This window comes from Meles meles, chromosome 1 (assembly GCF_922984935.1).
Source record: "Meles meles chromosome 1, mMelMel3.1 paternal haplotype, whole genome shotgun sequence".
NCBI classification, from domain to species: domain Eukaryota; kingdom Metazoa; phylum Chordata; class Mammalia; order Carnivora; family Mustelidae; genus Meles; species Meles meles.
Window position 1 is genome coordinate 19467263 of NC_060066.1, and position 20602 is coordinate 19487864.

Genomic DNA, 20602 nt, shown 5'->3' on the forward strand with positions numbered 1-20602 from the left:
TGAACCTCCAGGTGCACATAACCCAATTTTTAAAATTTTATTTTTATTTATTTATTTGACAGAGAGAGATCACAAGTAGGCAGAGAGGCAGGCGGGGGCGGGGGGAAGCTGGCTCCCCACTGAGCAGAGAGCCGGATGCGGCGCTGGATCCCAGGACCCGAGATCATGACCTGAGCTGAAGGCAGAGGCTTTAACCCACTGAGCCACTCAGGTGCCCCACACATAACTCAGTTTTTATGACTGCCTATAGTAAATCTATCTTGTTTTTCCATTTTCCCATTTTGGGGGTGGGATAGAGGGAAGAGGACATGCTGGAGATTTTTAAAGAAATGCCAGACTTCATATGACTTCACTTCATATTAGTTTTTCTAACTTGAATTAGTTGCTAACTGAGGTAAGCAGAAGAATGCTTCCCCAAAGATGTTCACATCCTGATCCTCAAAACCTATAGATACATTGTCTTACATAGGAAGAAGGACTTTGCAGATGTAATTAAGGATCTCAAGATGGTGAAATTATCTTGGGTTGTCCCGGGGGAGGGGCAGTTTAGTCACATGGGTCCTTAAATGAGGAAGGTGGGAAGGTCAGAGTCAAGGGTAGGTGACGGAAGCAAAGGATGAAAAGGCAGTTTGATGTGGAGTCATGCACTAAAGGAATTAGGGAAGCTTCTAGAGGTTGGAAATGACAAGGAAATGGATTGTCCCTTAGAGCCTCCAGAAGTAGCAGACCTGCCAACACCTTGATTTTAGGACTTAAAATTTCCCCAACTATAAGAGAATAAATACCACTGTTTTTGTGATGATTTCTTAGAGCAGCAATAGGAAGCTCATATATGAGCTTCTAAAACTAGGGAGAATTCACATTAAAAAATACAAATTCTCTTGAAATGCTTCCTTTGGCAATGCTGTGTCTACTGATCTCCCCCATAAATGGGATGTGGGTTGTCTTTTTTTCTTTTTCTTTTTCTTTTTTTTTACATCTGGTTCTCTGTAGTCTCTAAATTTGTGACTCCTTGTCTAGAAGATTCTATGGTTAATATAGCCACTATAACATTGCTGAAAGCATGTGCTTTGAATCTGGTGTTTGTGCAGCCAGGAGCTAGAAGGGCCAGGAACCGCTTAACTTAACTAGTGATTCAAATATCTAGGAAGGCATGGTAGCTACAAATATCCAAATTTCATAGCCTACTGTACTCTGTTCTGTGTTGCTGAACATAGGATACATGGTTAATTGAGAACTTCACAGCCCATTAAGTTGGACTTAAAACTCGCAGATGTTTGTCCCAGAGTGAACACCACCAGCAAAGAATAAGGTGTGCTAAAATAACAAAAACATGCAAATTAAATTTATAGTATAATAGAATATTTCACTGCCTTTAGAAAACAGACATGGTTCATTTACTAGCCATTCAATTGTGCAATGAAGAATAAACATGGGAGACTAATTTTGTCCCAGCTACTCGTTATAAATAGAAATATCCCTCAGTGGAAAGACGTATTAAGGGTTATGAGTCATTTACAACTTAGTCTTGAATTACTTTAATCAGATGTGAGACTGGGGGATAAAGAGCTTTGATTACTCAGAGGAACTTGCGCTGAGCCACCGTCTGGCCGGAGTGGAGCCCCGTGTGCCAGGAGGTGGGAAAGAAGGGCGGAGGAGTGTGTTGCCGACTTGTACAGAGCTGGACCCCATGCACCCCAGTCCGCGGGAGACACTACAGCCGAGTTCCCAGCTGGTCTTCTTCCCTCCTGCCTTTTCCTCCCGTCACCCCCCTTTTCCTTTCTTCTGAGAGGCAGCTTTGTGATCTGAAAATACCACAGTTTTGAGGTCAGGAAGGCACGTAAGTGGCTTTGTAACTATCATTGCATAACTTCGGCTAGTGTGGGAGCTCTCTGAGCCACAGTTTCTCCTTCTGTAAAACACAGATAATAGGGGCGCCTGGGTGGCTCAGTGGGTTAAAGCCTCTGCCTTCGGCTCAGGTCATAATCCCAGGGTTCTGGGATCGAGCCCCACATCGGGCTCTCTGCTCCACAGTGAGCCTGCTTCCTCCTCTCTCTCTGCTTGCTTCTCTGCCTAGTTGTGATTTCTCTCTGTCAAATAAATAAAATATTTAAAAAAAAACACAGATAATAATGCATGCCTCAAGGTGTCGAAGGGACTGAGGGAGGGGAAGCTGAACGGGGCACTTGTATTGTTTCCTAAGGCCACCATAAGGAACTACAACAGTCGGATGACAGCAGTGGATTGTCTCGAGGTTCCAGATGCCAGCAGCTCACCAGTCGGGCACTGGCAGGCTTCCTTGCTCCTGAGGGCTGTGAGGGAGTGTCCGCTCCATGCCTGTCTCCTCCCTGCTGGCCAGCTTTGGTATCCTGGGGCTTGATCACTACCGTCTTCATGTTCACGTGACATTCTCCCCATGTCCACACTTCCCCTCTTATCAGCACATCAGCCATATTGGTTTAGGGTCTGTTGTCTTCCAGTATGACTTCGTCTTAATGAACTACATCTGCAATGACCATCTTTCCCCAAATGGTCACATTCGGTGGTTTTGGGGGATCGGGCTTCGACATCTGAATTTGGAGGAGAGAGGGACACCATGTAATCCACAGCCCTGCTTGTCACACAGCAGGTTCTTAATACACGTTCACCCCTTTAGCCTAGCCCCCCTTAATAAAAGCATTCTTTTCCTGGGATGTAGATTTTGAAACCATCAGATTGAAAGGCTCAGAATCTAACATGTCACGTTCTCTCTGAACCTTTCTCTCCTAAGTGCCCCTTCTAACTTACTTCTACTTTTGAGGTCCGAAGATAGAGCAAATCTCAAACAGTTCCGACATTGCTCAATTACGGTATTGTATAATTCAGGCAGGGCACAGCATTGAAATTTACTTTTGGACTTCCCTCAGAAAAGGTTGAGCTGAGCACATAAGTAAACAAGATGAAAGGGAATGTTTACAAGTTTAAAAGAACAAACCCATATGAAGCCGTGTAAGGAATTCATTTTCGGAGCAGCAGCGGGTCTCCACTTCAAACAGCTGGCGTTTGGACGTGTCCAAAGGAAGTCGCCAGGTCCTGGGGGGAAACTCGGGTTGTTCCCAGTTGAGCCAAGGCACTGAGCAGAGAGGCAAATACATCTTCTGACTCTGAATGGAATGGTTGGTGAGATAGGCTCCGAGGAGTTGGGGCTCCCTAATGAGAGAAGGAATTGACTGGTCGGGCAAGTTAGATTCGAGAAGCTGGGTGAGGAAGGCAAAAACAGCTAATGGTTGAGGAGCCAGAGCATCTCTGGAAGGAAGGAGAGAATAAACTGTCTAGTGGTAAAAACTAATGTAGTCAGGGGAGGGGGGGAAAAAAAGAAAACAGGCAAAACTATTCAAAATGGGCATGACAAGGGAATACACAGCAGAATCCCGTTTGGGGCATCCAAGTTCATGGCCACGTTTTCTTCCAGAATGCTGTGTTAGGTGGTTCAGAGTAGAATTTAGGTAGTGTAACCACACACCCCTTCTCCTTTCTGGGATTCCCAACTGAGAGTGAGAGGGAATGATGTACTAATGAGAAACAAGGAAAAAAAAAACGTATTTATTAGTAGCTAAGCAAATGCCCAAAAAAACCTAATTAATGCCAAGCTCAGATAAATGCTACATCGTATAGAACATGGCCAAAGTGATGTGTCTTTCCTCCTGTGAAAGATGAGTCAATGGTGTGGACCAAAAAGACCAGTCTGTTCTAGGACCAGTCCAGCATATGTTCCCGTCATGCAAGTATGATGATTTGCAATGAGTGGATAGTGACCACAGTTACCCACTTGTGATGAATATGACAATGCCCGCTGTTAAAAAAAAGTCCCCGTGACCGGTCTAGATCCAAACAATTACAGCCACCGCCCCCTCTTTCCTTAGAGGGGAAATTAATTAGACTGAGAGAGACAATGGGCAGAAGAAGGGTGGCGGAGAGCTCCTCTCCTCCTTCCTGTGGTTGGATTCTCTGGTAACGTTGTCTTTCTGCTTTTCAAAAGGCAGAGAAGAGTGTAGGGTAGAAAATCAGACCCAGCTTAGCAAGACAGCGGCTTGGGTGGCTGGTCTGGTTCTTCCAACTTGTTAGTTCGAAGTGATTATGGGTAGCCTGAGCTGGGAGTGACACAGAGATACAGAGTAACCCGAGTAGAGTCCAGCAGTCTTTAGGAAGCAAGAAGAGACCTTGGAATCACTTCCTGGAACATATCTTAGAATACATCAGTCTCATTAGCAGTAAGCAAAATGAGACAGAACTGCTGAAAGGCCAGAGTCACGTGGTTGAAGTGCTCTGTGCCTCGATGGAGACTAGGCCTTCATGTGCCTTCCGTCTCCTCGTTCCATGATGCTGTGACGAAAGAAGATTTAAAACCCAGGCTCTGCACTTATCTCCTTGGATATGTGTCGTCTGCCCTTACGTTGGCTTCATTATGAAATCCCGGGGACCAAAGCATTACTTTTAATAAAGCCATCAAAGGCTCCTGTTAGAGTACATTAGCATCTCACCTTCTGCGTACTCAGTAAACAAGATAACTTTCAAAAAACATACTCCATGTTGCCATATGTTTCAAGAGAAAACTGGAAAACTAACTGAAAATGTCATGGGTTCTTGCTTTCTTATGATTAATGTCTTGGCTTTACCCGCCCCTTCCCAATTCATGTCCACTCAGGACCTCAGAATGTGACCTGACTTGGAAATAGGGTCTTTGCCGATGTAATTAGTTGAGTTCATACTGGAATGGGGGGCGGGGCTCTGAATCCAGCGGAAGGTGTCTTGATGAGAAGGCCAAGGGAAGACACAGAAGGTCTATGTGATAATGGAAGCAGAGATGGGACTGACTCAGCTTCGAGGAACACCAGTGGTGACCAGAAGCTGGGAGAGCAGGGAAGAATTCTTCCTTCTAGAGCCTTGAGAGGGAGCGTGGTCCTGCCCCCGCCACCCCGGGGTGACTTATCTACAATCCTGCTGTGCTAATTCGTAGGTTGACTCTAGTGCAAGTCCTACTTACGAACCCTGAATCTGGGGCTTTATTGCAGATGGCTTACAGAATTGCAGAGCCAGTTTCAGAATTTGGCAGGAGGGAGCATGTTTGAAATCAGGGACTGCTGCTGTTGGGAACGTTGGCACGTAAAAATGATACCCTCCCGAAATGTCCCGGGGCCAAACCGTATTTCTCTTTTCCTTATTTTCATTCTGCTTGCTCTAACATTTTTCAGCATTGTCTCGACATCTAGCGAACCAGATGAATTCATTCCATCTGCCCCCCACTGTAATCCACCTGTGAATTCACCATGTGGTCCAGGTGCCAACAGTTTGGGAGCTGGGTGAGAAGAGAGAAGCAAACCCAGTAGTGAGGCCAGCAGAGCTGAGGCGCCCACAGAGCCCTGTTTCCGAGCGTGCTGGCTGGTCCCCTTTCCCGTTCCCGTTCTCTGCCTTCTCTTCCTTTCCACTCGGCTCCGCATCCCGGTGTGGAGGTCCCGCCTGGCTCCCAGCTGCTGGGTCCTGGGGTTGTTGGGGACCAGCTAGAAGAGGGCTGCAGACTGTGGCCTGTTGGCGTGTTGCCCGTGTTCCCGTGGCCACACTGAGATTTGTTCCTCTCCTTTCGGAGAGTCGGTGCAAGATTAATTATCTCCTGTTTGTAAAGCATTTGGAAGTTGATAGCCGCTAATTATTATTACCCTGCTATCTCGTCCTTTGTTCTACATTCCCCGCAATTGGAGGTGAAAAGACTTAAATTAAAAAGCTGCCGAGATAGCTGTGATCTTCCAAACCCAAGCTGCAATTGACCTTCTTTCCCCGTGAGCTTTTCTTTATTCTGTCATTAGCCACTCGCCTCGCATCCAGACCTTCCTCCCGGAGCCCGGGAGCTGGAAGCAAGCCCGTGCGGGAGCCGTGTGATGGGGATAGTTGAGCATCTTCAGGGTCTGCCATATGGGAAGTGCTTTGTATACACTGTCTCATTTAATCCTCATAATACACGCACAGGAGGCCATTACGGGTGTGTTACCCACCGGTGAACAAGTGCTTACAGCAGTTAAGAAATCTCTTCAGATCCCTCAGCTGAGCAGTGGTAAAGCCAGATGTCGAAGACGTTGCGGTTTGGCTCCGAAGCCTCGGAGCTGTACCTCCGACCTGTGCTCAAGTAGAAGGCAGAAAATCGCCGTGTTAGGAAGAGTGGGTTGGCCTGGGCGAGGAAAAAGGAATCCATACATTGGGATTTTTGCCCTGTGAGTCCGTGGAACAAAGAAGAGGTAATAAAGCAAGAGTCCTATAAAGCAGTCCGAGCCTGGGAGCAGGGAGTTTTTTTTTTTATTATTATTATTTTTTTTATTCGTTTATTTGTTATTTACAGCATAACAGTGTTCATTGTTTTGGCATCACACCCAGTGCTCCATGCAGTACGTGCCCTCCCTATTACCCACCACCTGGTTCCCCCAACCTCCCACCCCCCGCCCCTTCAAAACCCTCTGGTTGTTTTTCAGAGTCCACAGTCTCTCATGGTTCATCTCCCTTTCCAGTTTCCCTCAACTCCCTCTCCTCTCCATCTCCCCATGTCCTCCATGTTCTTTGTTATGGGAGCAGGGAGTTTTAAACTGAAAAAGAGGGTCTGACTTTAGGAAAGCTGTTAACAATAACTTTGTCTTACCCTGTTCTTTTTTTTTTTTTTTTTTAAGATTTATGTATTTATTTTAGAGAGAGGAGGGAGTGGGGGAGCAGAGAGAGAGGTAGAGAGAATCTTAAGCAGACTCCATGCTGAGCATAGAGTCTGACTCGGGGTTCAATCTCAGGACCTTGAAATCACTCCCTGAACCAAAACCCAGAGTCAGGCACTGTCTTACCACATTCTTTGGCCAGAGAGGACATTAGACCCAGAAAGGCAGGGAATTCTTTCCCAAGTTTATTCAGATCTTTTATTTGATACACACTTACTCCTACTTTGATGTGGTAGTAGAATATCTAGCGTTTTCTTCTAAGTTGATGTACAGTTGGCAACATACAATGCTGTATTAGTTTCAGGTATGTAGCGTAGTGATTGGACAGTTGATACATCATGCAATTATAAGTGCCGTGCCTGTCAGTCACCGTACGAAGTTCCTGCATTATTGACTGTATTCCCAGTGCTGTGCTTTTCATCCCTATGACTTATTTAGAACTGGAAGTTTTTACCTCTCACTCCCCTTTACCTGTTTCCTCATTCTCCCATCCCCCCTCACCTGAAAACTACCACTTCATTGTCTATATTTAAATTTGTTTCTATTTTTTTAACATTGTGTTGTATTTTAGATTCCACATATAAGTGAAGTCTTATATTATTTGTCTTTCTCCCTCTGACTTATTTTATTTTACATAATACTCTTTAGGTCCAACCAAGTTGTCACAAATGACAAGATCTCATTCTTCGATATGGCTGAGTCATACTCGATTTTATATGTGTGTATATACACACACACCATATCTTCTTTGCCCATTCATCTAGCAATGAACACTTAGATTGGTTCCATATCTTGGCTTTTGTAGATAATGCTGCTATAAATATCGGGGTGTATATCTTTTAGAGTTGGAATAACTACTATTTTTCAAGTTTGTTTCTTACTGTATGCAAGACACTTTCCTAAACTTTCCATATGTATGAATTGATTGTATCATGACAACTTTGTCTAGGCAGCCGCAGTAGTATTCTTTTTTTGGAAATACCCACAGAAAAGGTACAGAGAGGTTCTGGTAAAACAGTCTCTTTAAAAATAATCTGCAGATTCTAGAAATTTTAGGGAAAATGAGGTCAGCAGTTTTCCAGCTGTATCCCAGTGGTTGCTAGGAAGCTCACTTAGTGGTGTGACTGGCATGTGGCTGGCGTGTGGCTGGCGTGTGGCTGGCGTATGGCTGGCATGTGGCTGGCGTGTGGCTGGCGGTGGGACAAAGAAAGACATGAAGTCTCAGATCTCAACCAGGCTGTAACCTCATATACAGCCTCTTTCAATTGTTCTATATTTTCCTCTTTGACCTGTGATTGAATCTGATCAGAGCGATCAAAGAATTTTAAATGTTTGAAAACTGCTGATGTAGATGACTTATGAGACCTGTCTCAAATAGAGGATTTAATGATTCTACTTCCCTTCATTTTTTTTTATTGAAATAGAATTGACATGTAACATTTTGTAAGTTTGAGAGATACAACGTGCTGATTTCCTACCTTTATTTCTACTTCCCTCAGTTGTTACCAGTGACTTCTTCCCACTCTCTCAAATTCTTCATGTCTTTTTGTTTTTTTAAGATTTTATTTATTTATTTGACAGAGAAAGATCACAAGCAGGCGGGGGGGGGGGGGAAGCAGGCTCCCCGCTGAGCAGAGAGCCCAATGCGGGGCTCGATCCCAGGACCCTGAGATCATGACTTGAGCTAAAGGCAGAGGCTTAACGCACTGCGCCACCCAGGCACCCCACCTTCTTTTGTCAATTTGCAAACCTTTTTTCTCAGGGTCTGCCAGAGGGAGTGAGGGGAGAGCATTCAGCTCACCCCGGTTGTGCTTCAGGGTCATTTCAGAACAGTGTGTCTGTTTCCCTGTGTCTTCTCCTTTGCCTTCTTCATGAGAAGCATGATCAATTCTTAAGATACTGCCGTGGCAGAAGGCTGGGATCGAGATGGAAGTTGTCACATCTGTTTCAGGAGTCACGTTTTAATAAAATGTAGACACATCCCAGAATGGTTGCATTCATGCTGGAGAATCTTTGGGTGCCTGGAAATTTTGATTTGTCATGGACGTTGTCACTGAACAACAGCACAAATACTCCAGCCTGAAAAAGAAAGTGTTCTCAGAAGGCTTTGCAGTGTAAGCTCATGGAGCACAAAGAATGGTATTAAAACCCCGTTTTCAGCATAACATTTTTCTCCTTGGAAAGTCGGTTGTCCTCATGGGCAGATTTCTAACTTCAAGCATTCACATAGTATTAAAATGAAAGCTCTGCACACAGAAACTGTGGAAAATGCTCACTGAGTATTCTCACAGCACAGGTAACAAATCCACGAAGCTCTCTTTAACAAACGACAAAAAATGTTTTAGGGCTTTAGAATTACTCGTACCTGTATATACTATTTGACATGTGGTTGAGCTGGTGATTTCACCATTAGAAAGGTCTGCATTTTACTGTTGGCATTCACTGTTAAGGTTTGTTTTGCAAACTTAAAATTGTTTCTGAAGAATGATACTTAGTTGTGTTCACATTTAAATGATCCCAAAGTTAATGGATCAGATCTGACTAGGTAAGAAAGATAGGCACTTTGGGAGGATCATTTGTATCTTTTCCAGTCCGATTTAATGAACTGGAACAGAAATTTACTAAGTGTAACATAGAGACTGGAAAAAATTTATTCCAAACCCCCCACAAACTATTCCTTGAGACCATAGCTTGGTTACCTTGTGAGGTCTAGTACATTGTTTGCTCTAACAATTCATTTTGATCTCTTGAAAGATGCTGCTTTCTGTTGGAAAAAGCAATAGGTTAAAACTAGATTTTTAAAATTATGTATCAAATGCATACTGGGAGAAATGAATCAGGTAGTCATTCACATTCTAGTATAAATAACTTTACACTGGTTTCTTCTGTCTAGAAAGGCAGGCTTTTTTTTTTTTTAAGATTTTATTTATTTGAGAGAGGGAATGAGATAAAGCATAAGTAGGGGAGAGGAGCAGGGAGAGAGGGAGAGGCAGACTCGCTGCTGAACAGGGAACCCGACGTGGGGGTTGATCCTTGGACTCCAGGATCATGACCTGAGCTAAAGGCAGGTGCTTAACCGACTGAGCCACCCAGGTGCCCCTGAAAGGGGGGTTTTATTTGGAATTGTTGGAAGGGATGCATGATCATCATGTCATAGATTCTTCCTGGAAGAACTTTGGGATGGATGAGAAAATCATGAGTAGAAATTGTATAGCACCAAGGATATTCTTGGTTTTCCTTATATTTTTTTCCCAAGGAAAGTCCGTACTTTGACCTATTGTTGCCATATCCAAAGAATTCCTTTTGACAAGTTTAGAAACCAGTGAGTCGGCTACACGTTTCCCACCCTATGGTTCAGTGAGGGCCTTACTATCTGCCAGACGTTGTTATGCTAAGCACACCATAGACTGACTTACTTTCTTCTTTCTCTCTCATTCTTTCTTTCTTTCAAAGTAGGCTTCTCACCCAACTGGGGCTTGCATTTGCCACCTTGAGATTGAGTCACATGCTCTACTGACTGAGCCAGCCCGGCACCCCCCGTGTACTGTCTCATTTAATCTCCCCTCTAGCATTATGAGGTACACGCTATTAAGAGGGATGCATATTCTGCATGTGATAAGCATTTTAGACATTTTAACTCAACCTTTGCCACAATCCTCTCATATAGGTACTATTATTTCCCCATTTTACAGGTATAGAAACTGAGATACAAAGAGATGAGCTGACTTGGCCGAGATCCCCCAGCTAGTAAATTGGAAAGAGCTATGATTTATGTTCAGGCATTCTGGCTCCAGAAACAACACTCTAAACCACTGTTGTGTGTGATATTACCGTTATTGGTGAAGAAATAGAAGGACAGAGAATAATAACTCTCCCAGAGTTACCCAGGCAATAAATAATGGAGCAGGGACCCAGATTCAGGTAGCCCATAAAACTACAGAACCTTCCAGGCTCCCCCCTCCCGCCATCCTGCACATCCTCGCGGCTTTGATCGGTCGGTCTTCAAGCCACTTCACTGCAGATGTCACTGTAGCACTTAAGAAAAGTAACGAGAAGAACACAAAGGGAAGAAATTAGCTTTATCTCTTATGCAGCTTACTGCCTAGCTTCATTTTGAACAGATTTTGGACTGTGGTTTGTCATGAAAGGGTGGAATCTTCACTGAATTGCCAGCATCAAAGACGACCTTGACCTCATCTGGCACAGTGATTCTTAATCTTTAAGGAGCCACCCGAAGGTCTTGCTAAAATGCAGATTTGATTCAATTGGTCTGGGATGGGCCTGAGACTCTGCATTTCCAGCAGGCTCCCATGTGAGGCCCATGCTTCTGCCGTAGGATCTGAGCTTCGAGTCACAAGGTTAACACACTGAGTGTGTTCAGACTGAGAATAAAGACTTCTCACAGGGCCCAGAGTTCACGTTGGAAAGAGGGAATTTTCATAGATGAAAAACATGTGCAGAGTTTGGGATGATAAACACCAGGCAGGGGGAGGGGGCTAATTCATGACATAAGACCTGAGCTACCCACCTCCCAGGAATGGAAGGGACCTTAAGGGTCACCTGCTCCAAACACCCAACTAGACGTTTGAATCCTCTCCTGTCCCCGCCGGCTCATTTCACCCCCAGAGTTAAGGAATTTTCTGTGCCACGTGGAACTAAGAGAATTTTAAGATGGTGCCTGAGTTGCAGAAACAGTGTCGATGAAAGGCTGTGATGTCTCCTATCTCTCCAGACAGACAGACATTTGCCTCCATAATACACTTTCAGAGCCTTTGGATATTTCTTCAAAAGCTTTCAAACCTTGCCGTTTCCTAATAAAAACAATGCGCTCTACCAGAGAACCATCTGGGCGTGCTTATTCCCCCGAGCATCTGCATCCCACTCTGAAATAATGATTTCAGTGCTGACTGGCAGGTGAGAAACAGTGACAGATGTTCGGCAGCTGGGCTCCTCCTTGCTGTACTGAGGATTCACGCCAGGGCCCTGGAGAAAACATCTTTTCCAGAATCAAGCATGGTTTCTTCTCTTTTGATTTCATGACCTGAACCCAAGGCTCCTATGGTCAGCTCTTCTGATTAGTGTGTGGGGGAGGCAGCTTGTCCTTTCCAGTCCCTCCTCCTTTCAGGCTGTGACTTGACAGCACCCTGCTTTCTGTTCCAGGTGCCCGGGGAGAGCGAGAAGCAGTGGAAGCCAGCCCTCGTCGTGCTGACCGAGAAGGACCTTTTAATCTATGACAGCATGCCGCGGAGGAAGGAAGCCTGGTTCAGCCCAGTTCACACATACCCTCTTCTTGCCACCAGGTAGCCTTGGCCTTGTGTTTGAGTCTGATGTCTTTTCCATTTGAAACCCTTCTAGTCAATTACAAGTAGATCAGCATGTTACATTCCCGCTTCCTGTTGCGTGGGGAATGTAGCCACACATTTCTACCCAGATAGGTGAATTATCCTTTATGGCCCTGCGTGGGGCCATATGGGGCCACAGAACAAACTGCTTGTCCATCTTGAAGGAGGGGTGACATCTGGGAGATGGCCTGCGCCTTGTCACCTTCCCTGGGTCTCCACCCCAGTTCCTTTGAGATGAACTATAACCCTGTGTTCGCAATCTTGAGATTCAGGTAGAATCGTCAAGCAAGGGTCTTCAAACGTGGGGCGCAGAGATTGTCATGCGGGAGTGTAGTGGGACTGGGCTTTCTACGGTCTGCTAGGCACCAGACCCCACAGCTTCCGGTTGGGGTGCTTCCTGTGGAAGTGGGACTGCCACGTCGGTCTGTTTCATAAGACCTTCAGTGCCAGTTATTGTTCATGTGACATATTATCTTAATGCACCATGGCTCACCCTCTTTTTTTTTTTTTTAAATATTTTATTTATTTACCTGACAGACAGAGATCTTAAGTAGGCAGAGAGGCAGGCAGAGAGAGAGAGAGGAGGAAGCAGGCCCCCCGAGGAGTAGAGAGCCCGATGTGGGGCTTGATCCCAGGACCCTGGGATCATGACCTGAGCTGAAGGCAGAGGCTTTAACCCACTGAGCCACCCAGGCGCCCCTTACCCTCTTTTTGAAGGTCTGTATTCTGAGCACAAAAGCGCTTTAGATCTGAGTCTTGGTCCAAGCAGTTGACGCTCCCAGACCTGGCTCCTGTTGCCAGCTCTTTCGGTACGTGCTTTAGGATAATGGGCATAGTTTTTATTACCCCTCCATCTCTCCTTCTTGACCTAGAAGGCAGGCATGCTAACATGATGCCTATGGCCTCCCCGGCATTGGGCTTGGTGATACAGGGCCCTAAAATGTCTGTGGAATGAATTACTGAACAGTGTGGGACAGATTCTGGAAGGAGTTTGGTCCTATAGACAGCATAGCGGATGGAGGTTTGGGGGCATCAGTCCCGAGCAAGAGAGAGAGAGAGAAACAAGGTGGTTTCTCTAGTTCTGAAGGGACTGAGTTGTGCCAGACAGGAAATAGCCAAGGCTCGGGCACAGGGAGCAGAATGAGACCCAGGAGCAGAACAAGAGGGGACAGGAGAGTAAAGCGGCAGTGGTGTGTGGAGCCGAAACTCCTTTCAAAGCACTCTTACTTCCACTTATGGTGATTATGGAGAACAGCAAGGGTGACCTGAAGAAGGCAATTATTGGCTCCAGAAGTGAGTAGAGGAGGAGGCCTTCAGGGGTCAGGCGTCAGGGACCACACCTAGATCATTCAGATATAAATGAAATGAAATGAAATGAAGCGAAACAGTAATTTAATTTTTGAGTATCCTAAGCCTGAAAATCTTTGGCAGGATAGTTACGAAAACACTACTGATGCTCACAATAAAATCACAACAATCAGAGTCCAGACATCCTAAAATGTTCCTGTGGAGCTTCGGGCTGTCTTGGGGTCCATTCAAATTCAGCCCAACCACCAGCACTTTCCATAGCCCTCGGCCATGGGCACTGACGTGCAGATTCTCCCAACCAGAACCAAAGTAAGATCAGACCTTAGTCACCAGGAACAGAAGTCTGAGAAAGGTAAAGTTTCTCGGTAACTCTCAGGCAACTTGAAGATAAAACTTACCCTCAGGCATAGCTCTCTCCTCGCAGTTTCTAGCCATTCTGACGTGGAGGCTGCCTTTTTATTCATGCCGGCGTGCATGCAGGATTTTGAAAATCCAGCGCCTCAGTCCACACTAGCCACATTCAGTAGTTGTGGCTGGTGGCTCCTGTGTTGAACAACACTGATCTTAGAACATATCCATCCCCGCAGAAAGTTCTGTTGCACAGCACCACCCTGTAGCCTAAGTGACCACCTCCGAATTTGTTCTGGTTCGGGCGAGTGACTGGACTGACTCGCTCCAGCGGCTGTGTGTCCAGAGCTCAGGCTGCCTGACGGGAGGTCGTCTTGCAGGGTCTTCTGGCCGTCCACACAGCAGACCATCGGTGTCTCCGGGGGGAGGGGAGCACAGGTGCAGTGAGTGGCATCTGAGTAGGTTCGGCTGGGCCACCGAAAGTACCTCTGAACAGCCTCAGGAGCCATGGGCATGCGAGGTCTGGGCTGTGAGCAAAGCACAGGAGTAGCCTGAAACCAGGAGCCTGCATCCACTATGGAGATAAAAATGGAAACCCTTTCAGTGCCACCTGGGCTTGTCTAGAACAAGAGGCATCGTAAGAAATCGGCGCCTACCGTCTAAACGCAAAGGAGATGCAGTGACGGTAATTGACCTCCGAGTTGACTGTCTCTTTCCCACATCACCCCGCCTCGCCGCTGAACCCCAGAATAAGACTGTGTTGTCCGCGTGTGTGAGCCCTGTGGGCAATGGGGAGCTTAGGCTTGTCATCATGCCCCTGACCTCCAGCTGTAGCCCACGAGGCAGAGGACGTCCAAGGCGCTATGGTGGCCCTGGTGGTTCCTTCTTATTTCGTCGCTTTGGGTTAGTGGCTGACTTGCCGCCTGCAGGAGCTAGAGTTTCCATCTTTGTTTTCCTCCTGCCAGGAGAGTGCTTGCCCCTGGGCTGTTGGAGATGGGAGGCTGGACTGAAGCTGTTCGCTTCGGGCAGAGAACTCACTGCCAGAGGTGGTAGAAGTCAAAGGGAAATTCTGGATCCTTCCATTACCCATGTTACCCCAGTACTTCCACTGGCTGCTTCCCAGCCACATATTTAAGTCCATCAAGTGTCTCATTTACTTGCCCTGTGTTCCATGCGGTCACACGTGGCAGTGTGTCCTGCACAGGTGAGCATTGAGACACGCAGCCTATCCAGTCGCGTGATTTGTCTTTGGGTGCATTTTTCTTTTCTTTTCTTTTCTTTTTTTTTAAAGATTTTATTTATTTATTTGACAGAGAGAGATCACAAGTAGATAGAGAGGCAGGCAGAGAGAGAGAGAGGGAAGCAGGCTCCCTGCCGAGCAGAGAGCCCGATGCGGGACTCGATCCCAGGACCCCGAGATCATGACCCGAGCCGAAGGCAGTGGCCCAACCCACTGAGCCACCCAGGCGCCCTTCTTTTCTTTTTTTAAAAGGTTTTATTTATTCATTTGACAGAGAGAGTGAGAAAGAGAGGCAGAGGGAGAAGCAGGCTCCCCACTGAGCAAGGAGCCCGATGTGGGGCTTAATCCCAGGACCCTGGGGTCATGATCCGAGCTGAAGGCAGATGCTTAACTGTTAGAGCCACCCAGGCACCCCTGAGTGCATTTTTCAAAAGAAGAGGACTCATGACTTCTTAAAATTTCCTTTTAAAACCTTTTGTTAAAGTATGATTTATAGGGACACCTGGGTGGCTCAGAGGGTTAAGTATCCAACTTTGGTTTCGGCTCAGGTCATGATCTCAAGGTCGTGGGAACAAGCCCTGCGTCCAGCCCCACGTTGAGCCCCCACTGAGCCCCTTGTCAGGCTCCCAGCTCAGTGCAGCGTCTGCTGGAGATTATCTCCCTCTCCCTCCCCCTACAGGTGAACTCTCTCTCTCTAAAATAAAATCTCTTTTAAAAAAGTACGATTTGTAGGGGCGCCTGGGTGGTTCAGTCGTTAAGCATCTGCCTTTGCTCAGGTTGTGATTCCAGGGTTCTGGGATGGAGCCCCGCATCCGGCTTCCTGCTCAGCGGGAAGCCTGCTTTTCTCCCTGTCCCACGACCTCTGCTTGTGTTCCTGCTCTCCCTGTGTCTCTGTCAGGTAAAATCTTTAAAAAATACATGATATGTAAATAGTAATGTACACAAATCTCAAATGTACACTTCAGGTCATTTTTATTTATGGATATAGAGTCACGTCTTCTAAAATTTTATTAGAGTATCTACTAATTAATCATGCTGAGTGATACTATCAAGAAGGCAGTGGTGGGACTACTTGCAAACAGGCCCAGGTGCTAATCAGCCAGTGGCTGACCTTCGTAGAAGGAGCCAACATACAGGCCTGGTGTTTACTTGGATTCTATTCAATTTTGTAAAACATGCCCAGTTTAAGAATCACCTGGCGATTTACTAAAGAGGCCGGTCCTGGGGACCCTGCCCTGGAGATCCTGGCTCAGCAGGCGAGGTTCAGAAGTAAGTTTTCCACAAGCATCAGGAAAATGGCCGAATTTAACCCCCAGCCCCCAGCCCTCTGAGGTGTAGGTTTTATTCCTGTTTCACAGATGAGTAAACTGAGGAACTAAGAGGATAAGTCATAAGCTAGTAAGAGGTAGACCTAAGATTTAGAACGTACCTTTTTTTTTTTTAAAGATATTATCTATTTGACACAGAGAGAGAGAGAAAGAGAGCAGGAGGGACAGAGGGAGAAGCAGGTTCCCCACTGAGCGGGGTCACAATCCCCTAGGGCCCTGGGATCAGGAGCTGAGGGCAGACGCTTAACCCACTGAGCCACCCAGGCGCCCCAAACAGAATGCACCTTTTTTAACCACTGTTCCCTGCAGCCTCCCAAAAGAGCACGTTCTTATTCCCTGGAGTTTTAGTGGCTCTTTGAATTAGCTGAGGAGAGCTAAATAGACCTTTCCTTCACCCTCTTGACAACTGCGTCATGCACGAGGTAGCCACCCCGATCACACAACAGAGTGAGGACAGGACTGTGGTTGCCATCGGAGACCTGGAGTTTCTACCCAGGGCTGTGACCGGTTCTCAGCTTGGGCACGAGCACCACCTGCGAGCTTGCTAGGGGTGCAAGATGTCCCCCGCCCTGGCCCCGGCTCTAGACCAGTGGATTCAGGCACTGGAGGTGGGGCCCAGCCTCGCTGCGAGTTGAGGCCCTCCAGGTGTTTCTGACCCAGGCTCCATTGTGAGAGCCTCTGGTTGGAAGACCCTGAGCAGGGACGTACATCTTCCTTCCCTGCGGTCCTGCGGAAGGAAGTCGCTCCATGTAGTGACGACCGCCGATGCCTGCGTTCAAAGGCTGTCCTGGATCCTGTGCTCACCGAGTCATCAGAAGCTCCTCAAATGTGCCGTTTGCTCGCCCTGCTTTTTCACTTAACATGATCCTGTAGGAATTTTCCACTGATATTTTGTACTCTGCCTTAGCTTTCTTTGACACCCTGCATTGCGTTCCATTGCACGGATGCTCCTGGGTACAAATTCTGGATACTTAGAACATGGCTCCAAATCCCAGCTACGTACCAGCTGCGGAAACTTGGACAAATTTTGTAATCTCTTACTGCCTTGTGTCCCTCATCTGTGATGGGCATAATATTTGTACCTACCTTGGTAAGGTTGTTAGAAGGTTACATTAGATAACGTGAAGGCGTAAGGTAATGCTTGATGCGTGCTAAGTGCTAAATAAATTTAGTTATTATTACTCTTTTTTTTAACCTTTTCTCTATTGGGGGGTTTAACAGCACATTGGCCACATTTGAAAAACAACTTCATCACACTAAACACCTGTGAGCAATCGAAATGCACAGATTATCATCGGAGCACTTCGGAAGAAATCTTTCAAAGCCCATCCTAGCAATCCATCAATCGGTCAATCAGTAAGCAAGCAAGCAAACAGAAAGCCTGAAAAAACAGCTCCTTAAAAAGTAAAAACAGCAACTTAACTTGCTGGTGGAGAGGAGAGGTCACAGTATTGGGTTTGACAGCGGGGGCTTCACATTCCAGGCTCGCCCTGTCAAGCCCCAGAGTTTACAGGCCGCGTGACCGTGAGCAAATCCTATCGCCTCTCAGATCCTGGTTCCTCACCTGAAAACCAGGATCAGAATCTCTACTGCAGTGATCAGGGAAACGACAGAATTGATGACTGCGTCCGTCAGCTCGGGAGAGCTGAAGCAACTGGTAATTCTTTTCTCACAGTCCCAGAGGCTGAGGAGGCTGAGACCACAGCGCCAGGGTGGTTGGTTTCCGGTGAGCCCTCTTCTCGGCTGCCATCTTGCTGTGTGCTTCTGTGACTTCTTTGCCCTGGAGCTGGGCCACACCCTTACGAGCTCATTTAACCTTCAAGACCACCTGGTCGGCCCCATCTCTAAACACAGACGCACTGAGGGTTAGGGCCTCAACCTATGAGCCGACAGCGTGACAGTGGGAAAGGATTCAGTCCACAGCCATGACAGAAGGGCCGCCTTATTTAGCATCACGGGGCACAGCAGGGCTGGGCAACCTCCAGTCCCCTTCCCTCCCCCTTAGCAGGGCTGGGCAGCCTCCTTCAGAAGGTCAGACACGGTTTTCCTCTTGCACAAGAACTGGCAGGGCCAGAGCCAGAAGGAAACAGGGTTCTTCGAAATCAAGTTATTCCCTCAGACAGTTCATAGTTGATTTGTTTAGTTTGTTTGTTTGGGTTTTTTTTTTGTTTTTGTTTTTTTTGGTAGTCCCAGGCACATCTAATTTTATATTTTTCTGGAAGAGAGAAAATTTGATTGTGTTTCCTAAGAGGGGCACCAGCCGTGCTCGTGACATGTTCTTGGTCTTTACCCCCGTGCGGAGAAGTTTCCAAGCCGTCACCTCTCCTGCTGGCAAGCAGGGATGGCACCTGTGTGCCTCAGTAGCACAATTGTTGGTAACAGTGTGCTCAGGAAGTCTTCAAACACTAATTTTAGCTGTTCTCATCCCTCAGTTTTTATGAGTCCTTGGGAAAACATTTTTTTGCTTAGCCAAAGCTGCTTTGATGTTGCTGAACATTTAAAAAAAAAAAAAAGGTACTCTTGCCCATATGGAGGAAGCGTGTTTTTTTTGTCACCGTCGTCAGAATTGGCGAGTGAGCTAGGCCTACAGAGAATAAGGATTAAGATCGCAGTGCTTCTGAAATGCTAGAGGAGATGCAACCCAGAAATTCTGCCACACCCCGTCCCGGTGGTCGGCACAGAGCTTGCAGGCGGGGGGCTGCTGCTCTGTGCCCGGTTCTCCCACCTGTGGGTGCGGGAGAAGGCTGGGGTCGCCAGAGACCAGAATGGATGAATGTGCCCTTCACTCCTTTGACTCCACGGGGAGCCAAAGACGCTGGCCTTTTGCTTAACCTAACCAGGCTGGGTTATCTTCGGTGCCTCAGGAACTAACCCATTTCTGAGTGCTAAAAGTAGTTGCTGCCTCAGGCCAGCCTCAGAAATTTCAGGAATGCTTTACACCAGGGGAAGTTGGGCCAGTTGTGTGGGTCAGACATTAAATTACAATCAACTTGTGGTTTTCACGCGAAGCCTGGGAGGCCTCTTCTGTTAGGGAGGGAAGGTGAGCCAGCGTTTGCCATGGACACTCCCTAGGGTAGCATGAGTGGCCCGTGGGTCCACACTCTGTCACACTGAGAAGTGCAGAGGCTACCTTCGCATCTGCCCGTCCCATTGGCCCCGGGATCCTAGGGTTCATACTAGCTGCCGGCCTCCTGTCCTCCCTCCTATCAATCCAGCAGCTTCTTAGAGTTGGGTGGGAGAGGGGTGGGGGAGACAAGTAGAGAGATGAGGAGGGAGACTGGAACTCCCCACCCCCACTGCTCAAGAAAGCCAGCTCTGAATGATGCTTGTAACAACACGGCAGGCCTATCGATGGCTTCTTCCTTGGGGCAGGGATGTCCGGTTCAATTTAAGAAATGTTTAAGAGTCTCCAGTGAGGGGCCAGCACTGTACCAAGTGCTGATGGTAGGGGGATTTAAAAGAGTACAGAATGTGAGAGCCACAAGCCAAGAGTTACAAAAGCTCATTGTTCAGATTATCCACTCGTGGTTTCATGTTCCTATTAAAAGAGAACAGATTTTGTCATTCTCTTCCATGGAGTTCTTGAAGGTCTTTTTATAATACATATTCAGTACTCATTATGATATATGTTGAAGTAATTAAAACATGGATGGGATAAGGCAATATGGAAGAGATAACCAGAAAACTCAAAGAATATATTTAAAAATTAAAGTTCTAAGATCGCAGGACACCTGGGTGGCTCCATTGGTTAAGCATCTGCTTTCAGCTCAGGTCATGGTCCCAGGGTCCTGGGATTGAGTCCTGCATCAGGCTCCTTGCTCAGCAGGAAGTCTGCTTCTCCCTCTCCCTCTGTCTGCTGCTCTCCCTGCTTCTTCCTCTCCTTCTACCTGCTGCTCCCCCCCCCAAAAAAGTTCTAAGATCGCCAAATGATAAAAAGACTATTAACTTAAAATGATAAAAAGACCATGGACAGTCACGATGTGAGATTATCCATCAGATGGTAACCCTTGTTCATCTCTAGACATGGCAAGTGTGTGGGTGTGGAGGTGAATTAAATCTGTGGGTGACCTGAAGAGCTCATTATTGTCTCTCACTGTAATTTCCTTTCTGCATATAGTTGACAAGCTGGAGTGCGGCCCCTCTTCCGTACAGTGGGCTTGTTAGTGACTCGCCCCTCACCTGCCTAGACACCTTGTTGACTGCTGGGCCCCACTGGGGTGGCCAGCGGATAGAAGTATTCAAGAGCACCTGAACCATTTATGAGATCGGACCAGTTGTTTTCCTTTCTTTTTGTGTGTGTGTGTGTGT

At 46.8% G+C, this 20602-nt stretch overlaps 1 protein-coding gene across 1 annotated transcript in view; it reads left to right on the plus strand.

The window, feature by feature from the left end:
- Positions 1-20602, plus strand: part of SNTB1 (syntrophin beta 1) — a 236160-nt gene that overhangs the window by 191458 nt on the left and 24100 nt on the right. Inside the window, exon 4 of the mRNA XM_046018798.1 lies at positions 11889-12028. Within this exon, the coding sequence (XP_045874754.1) occupies positions 11889-12028 (140 nt within the window). The remainder of the gene's footprint in view (positions 1-11888; positions 12029-20602) is intronic.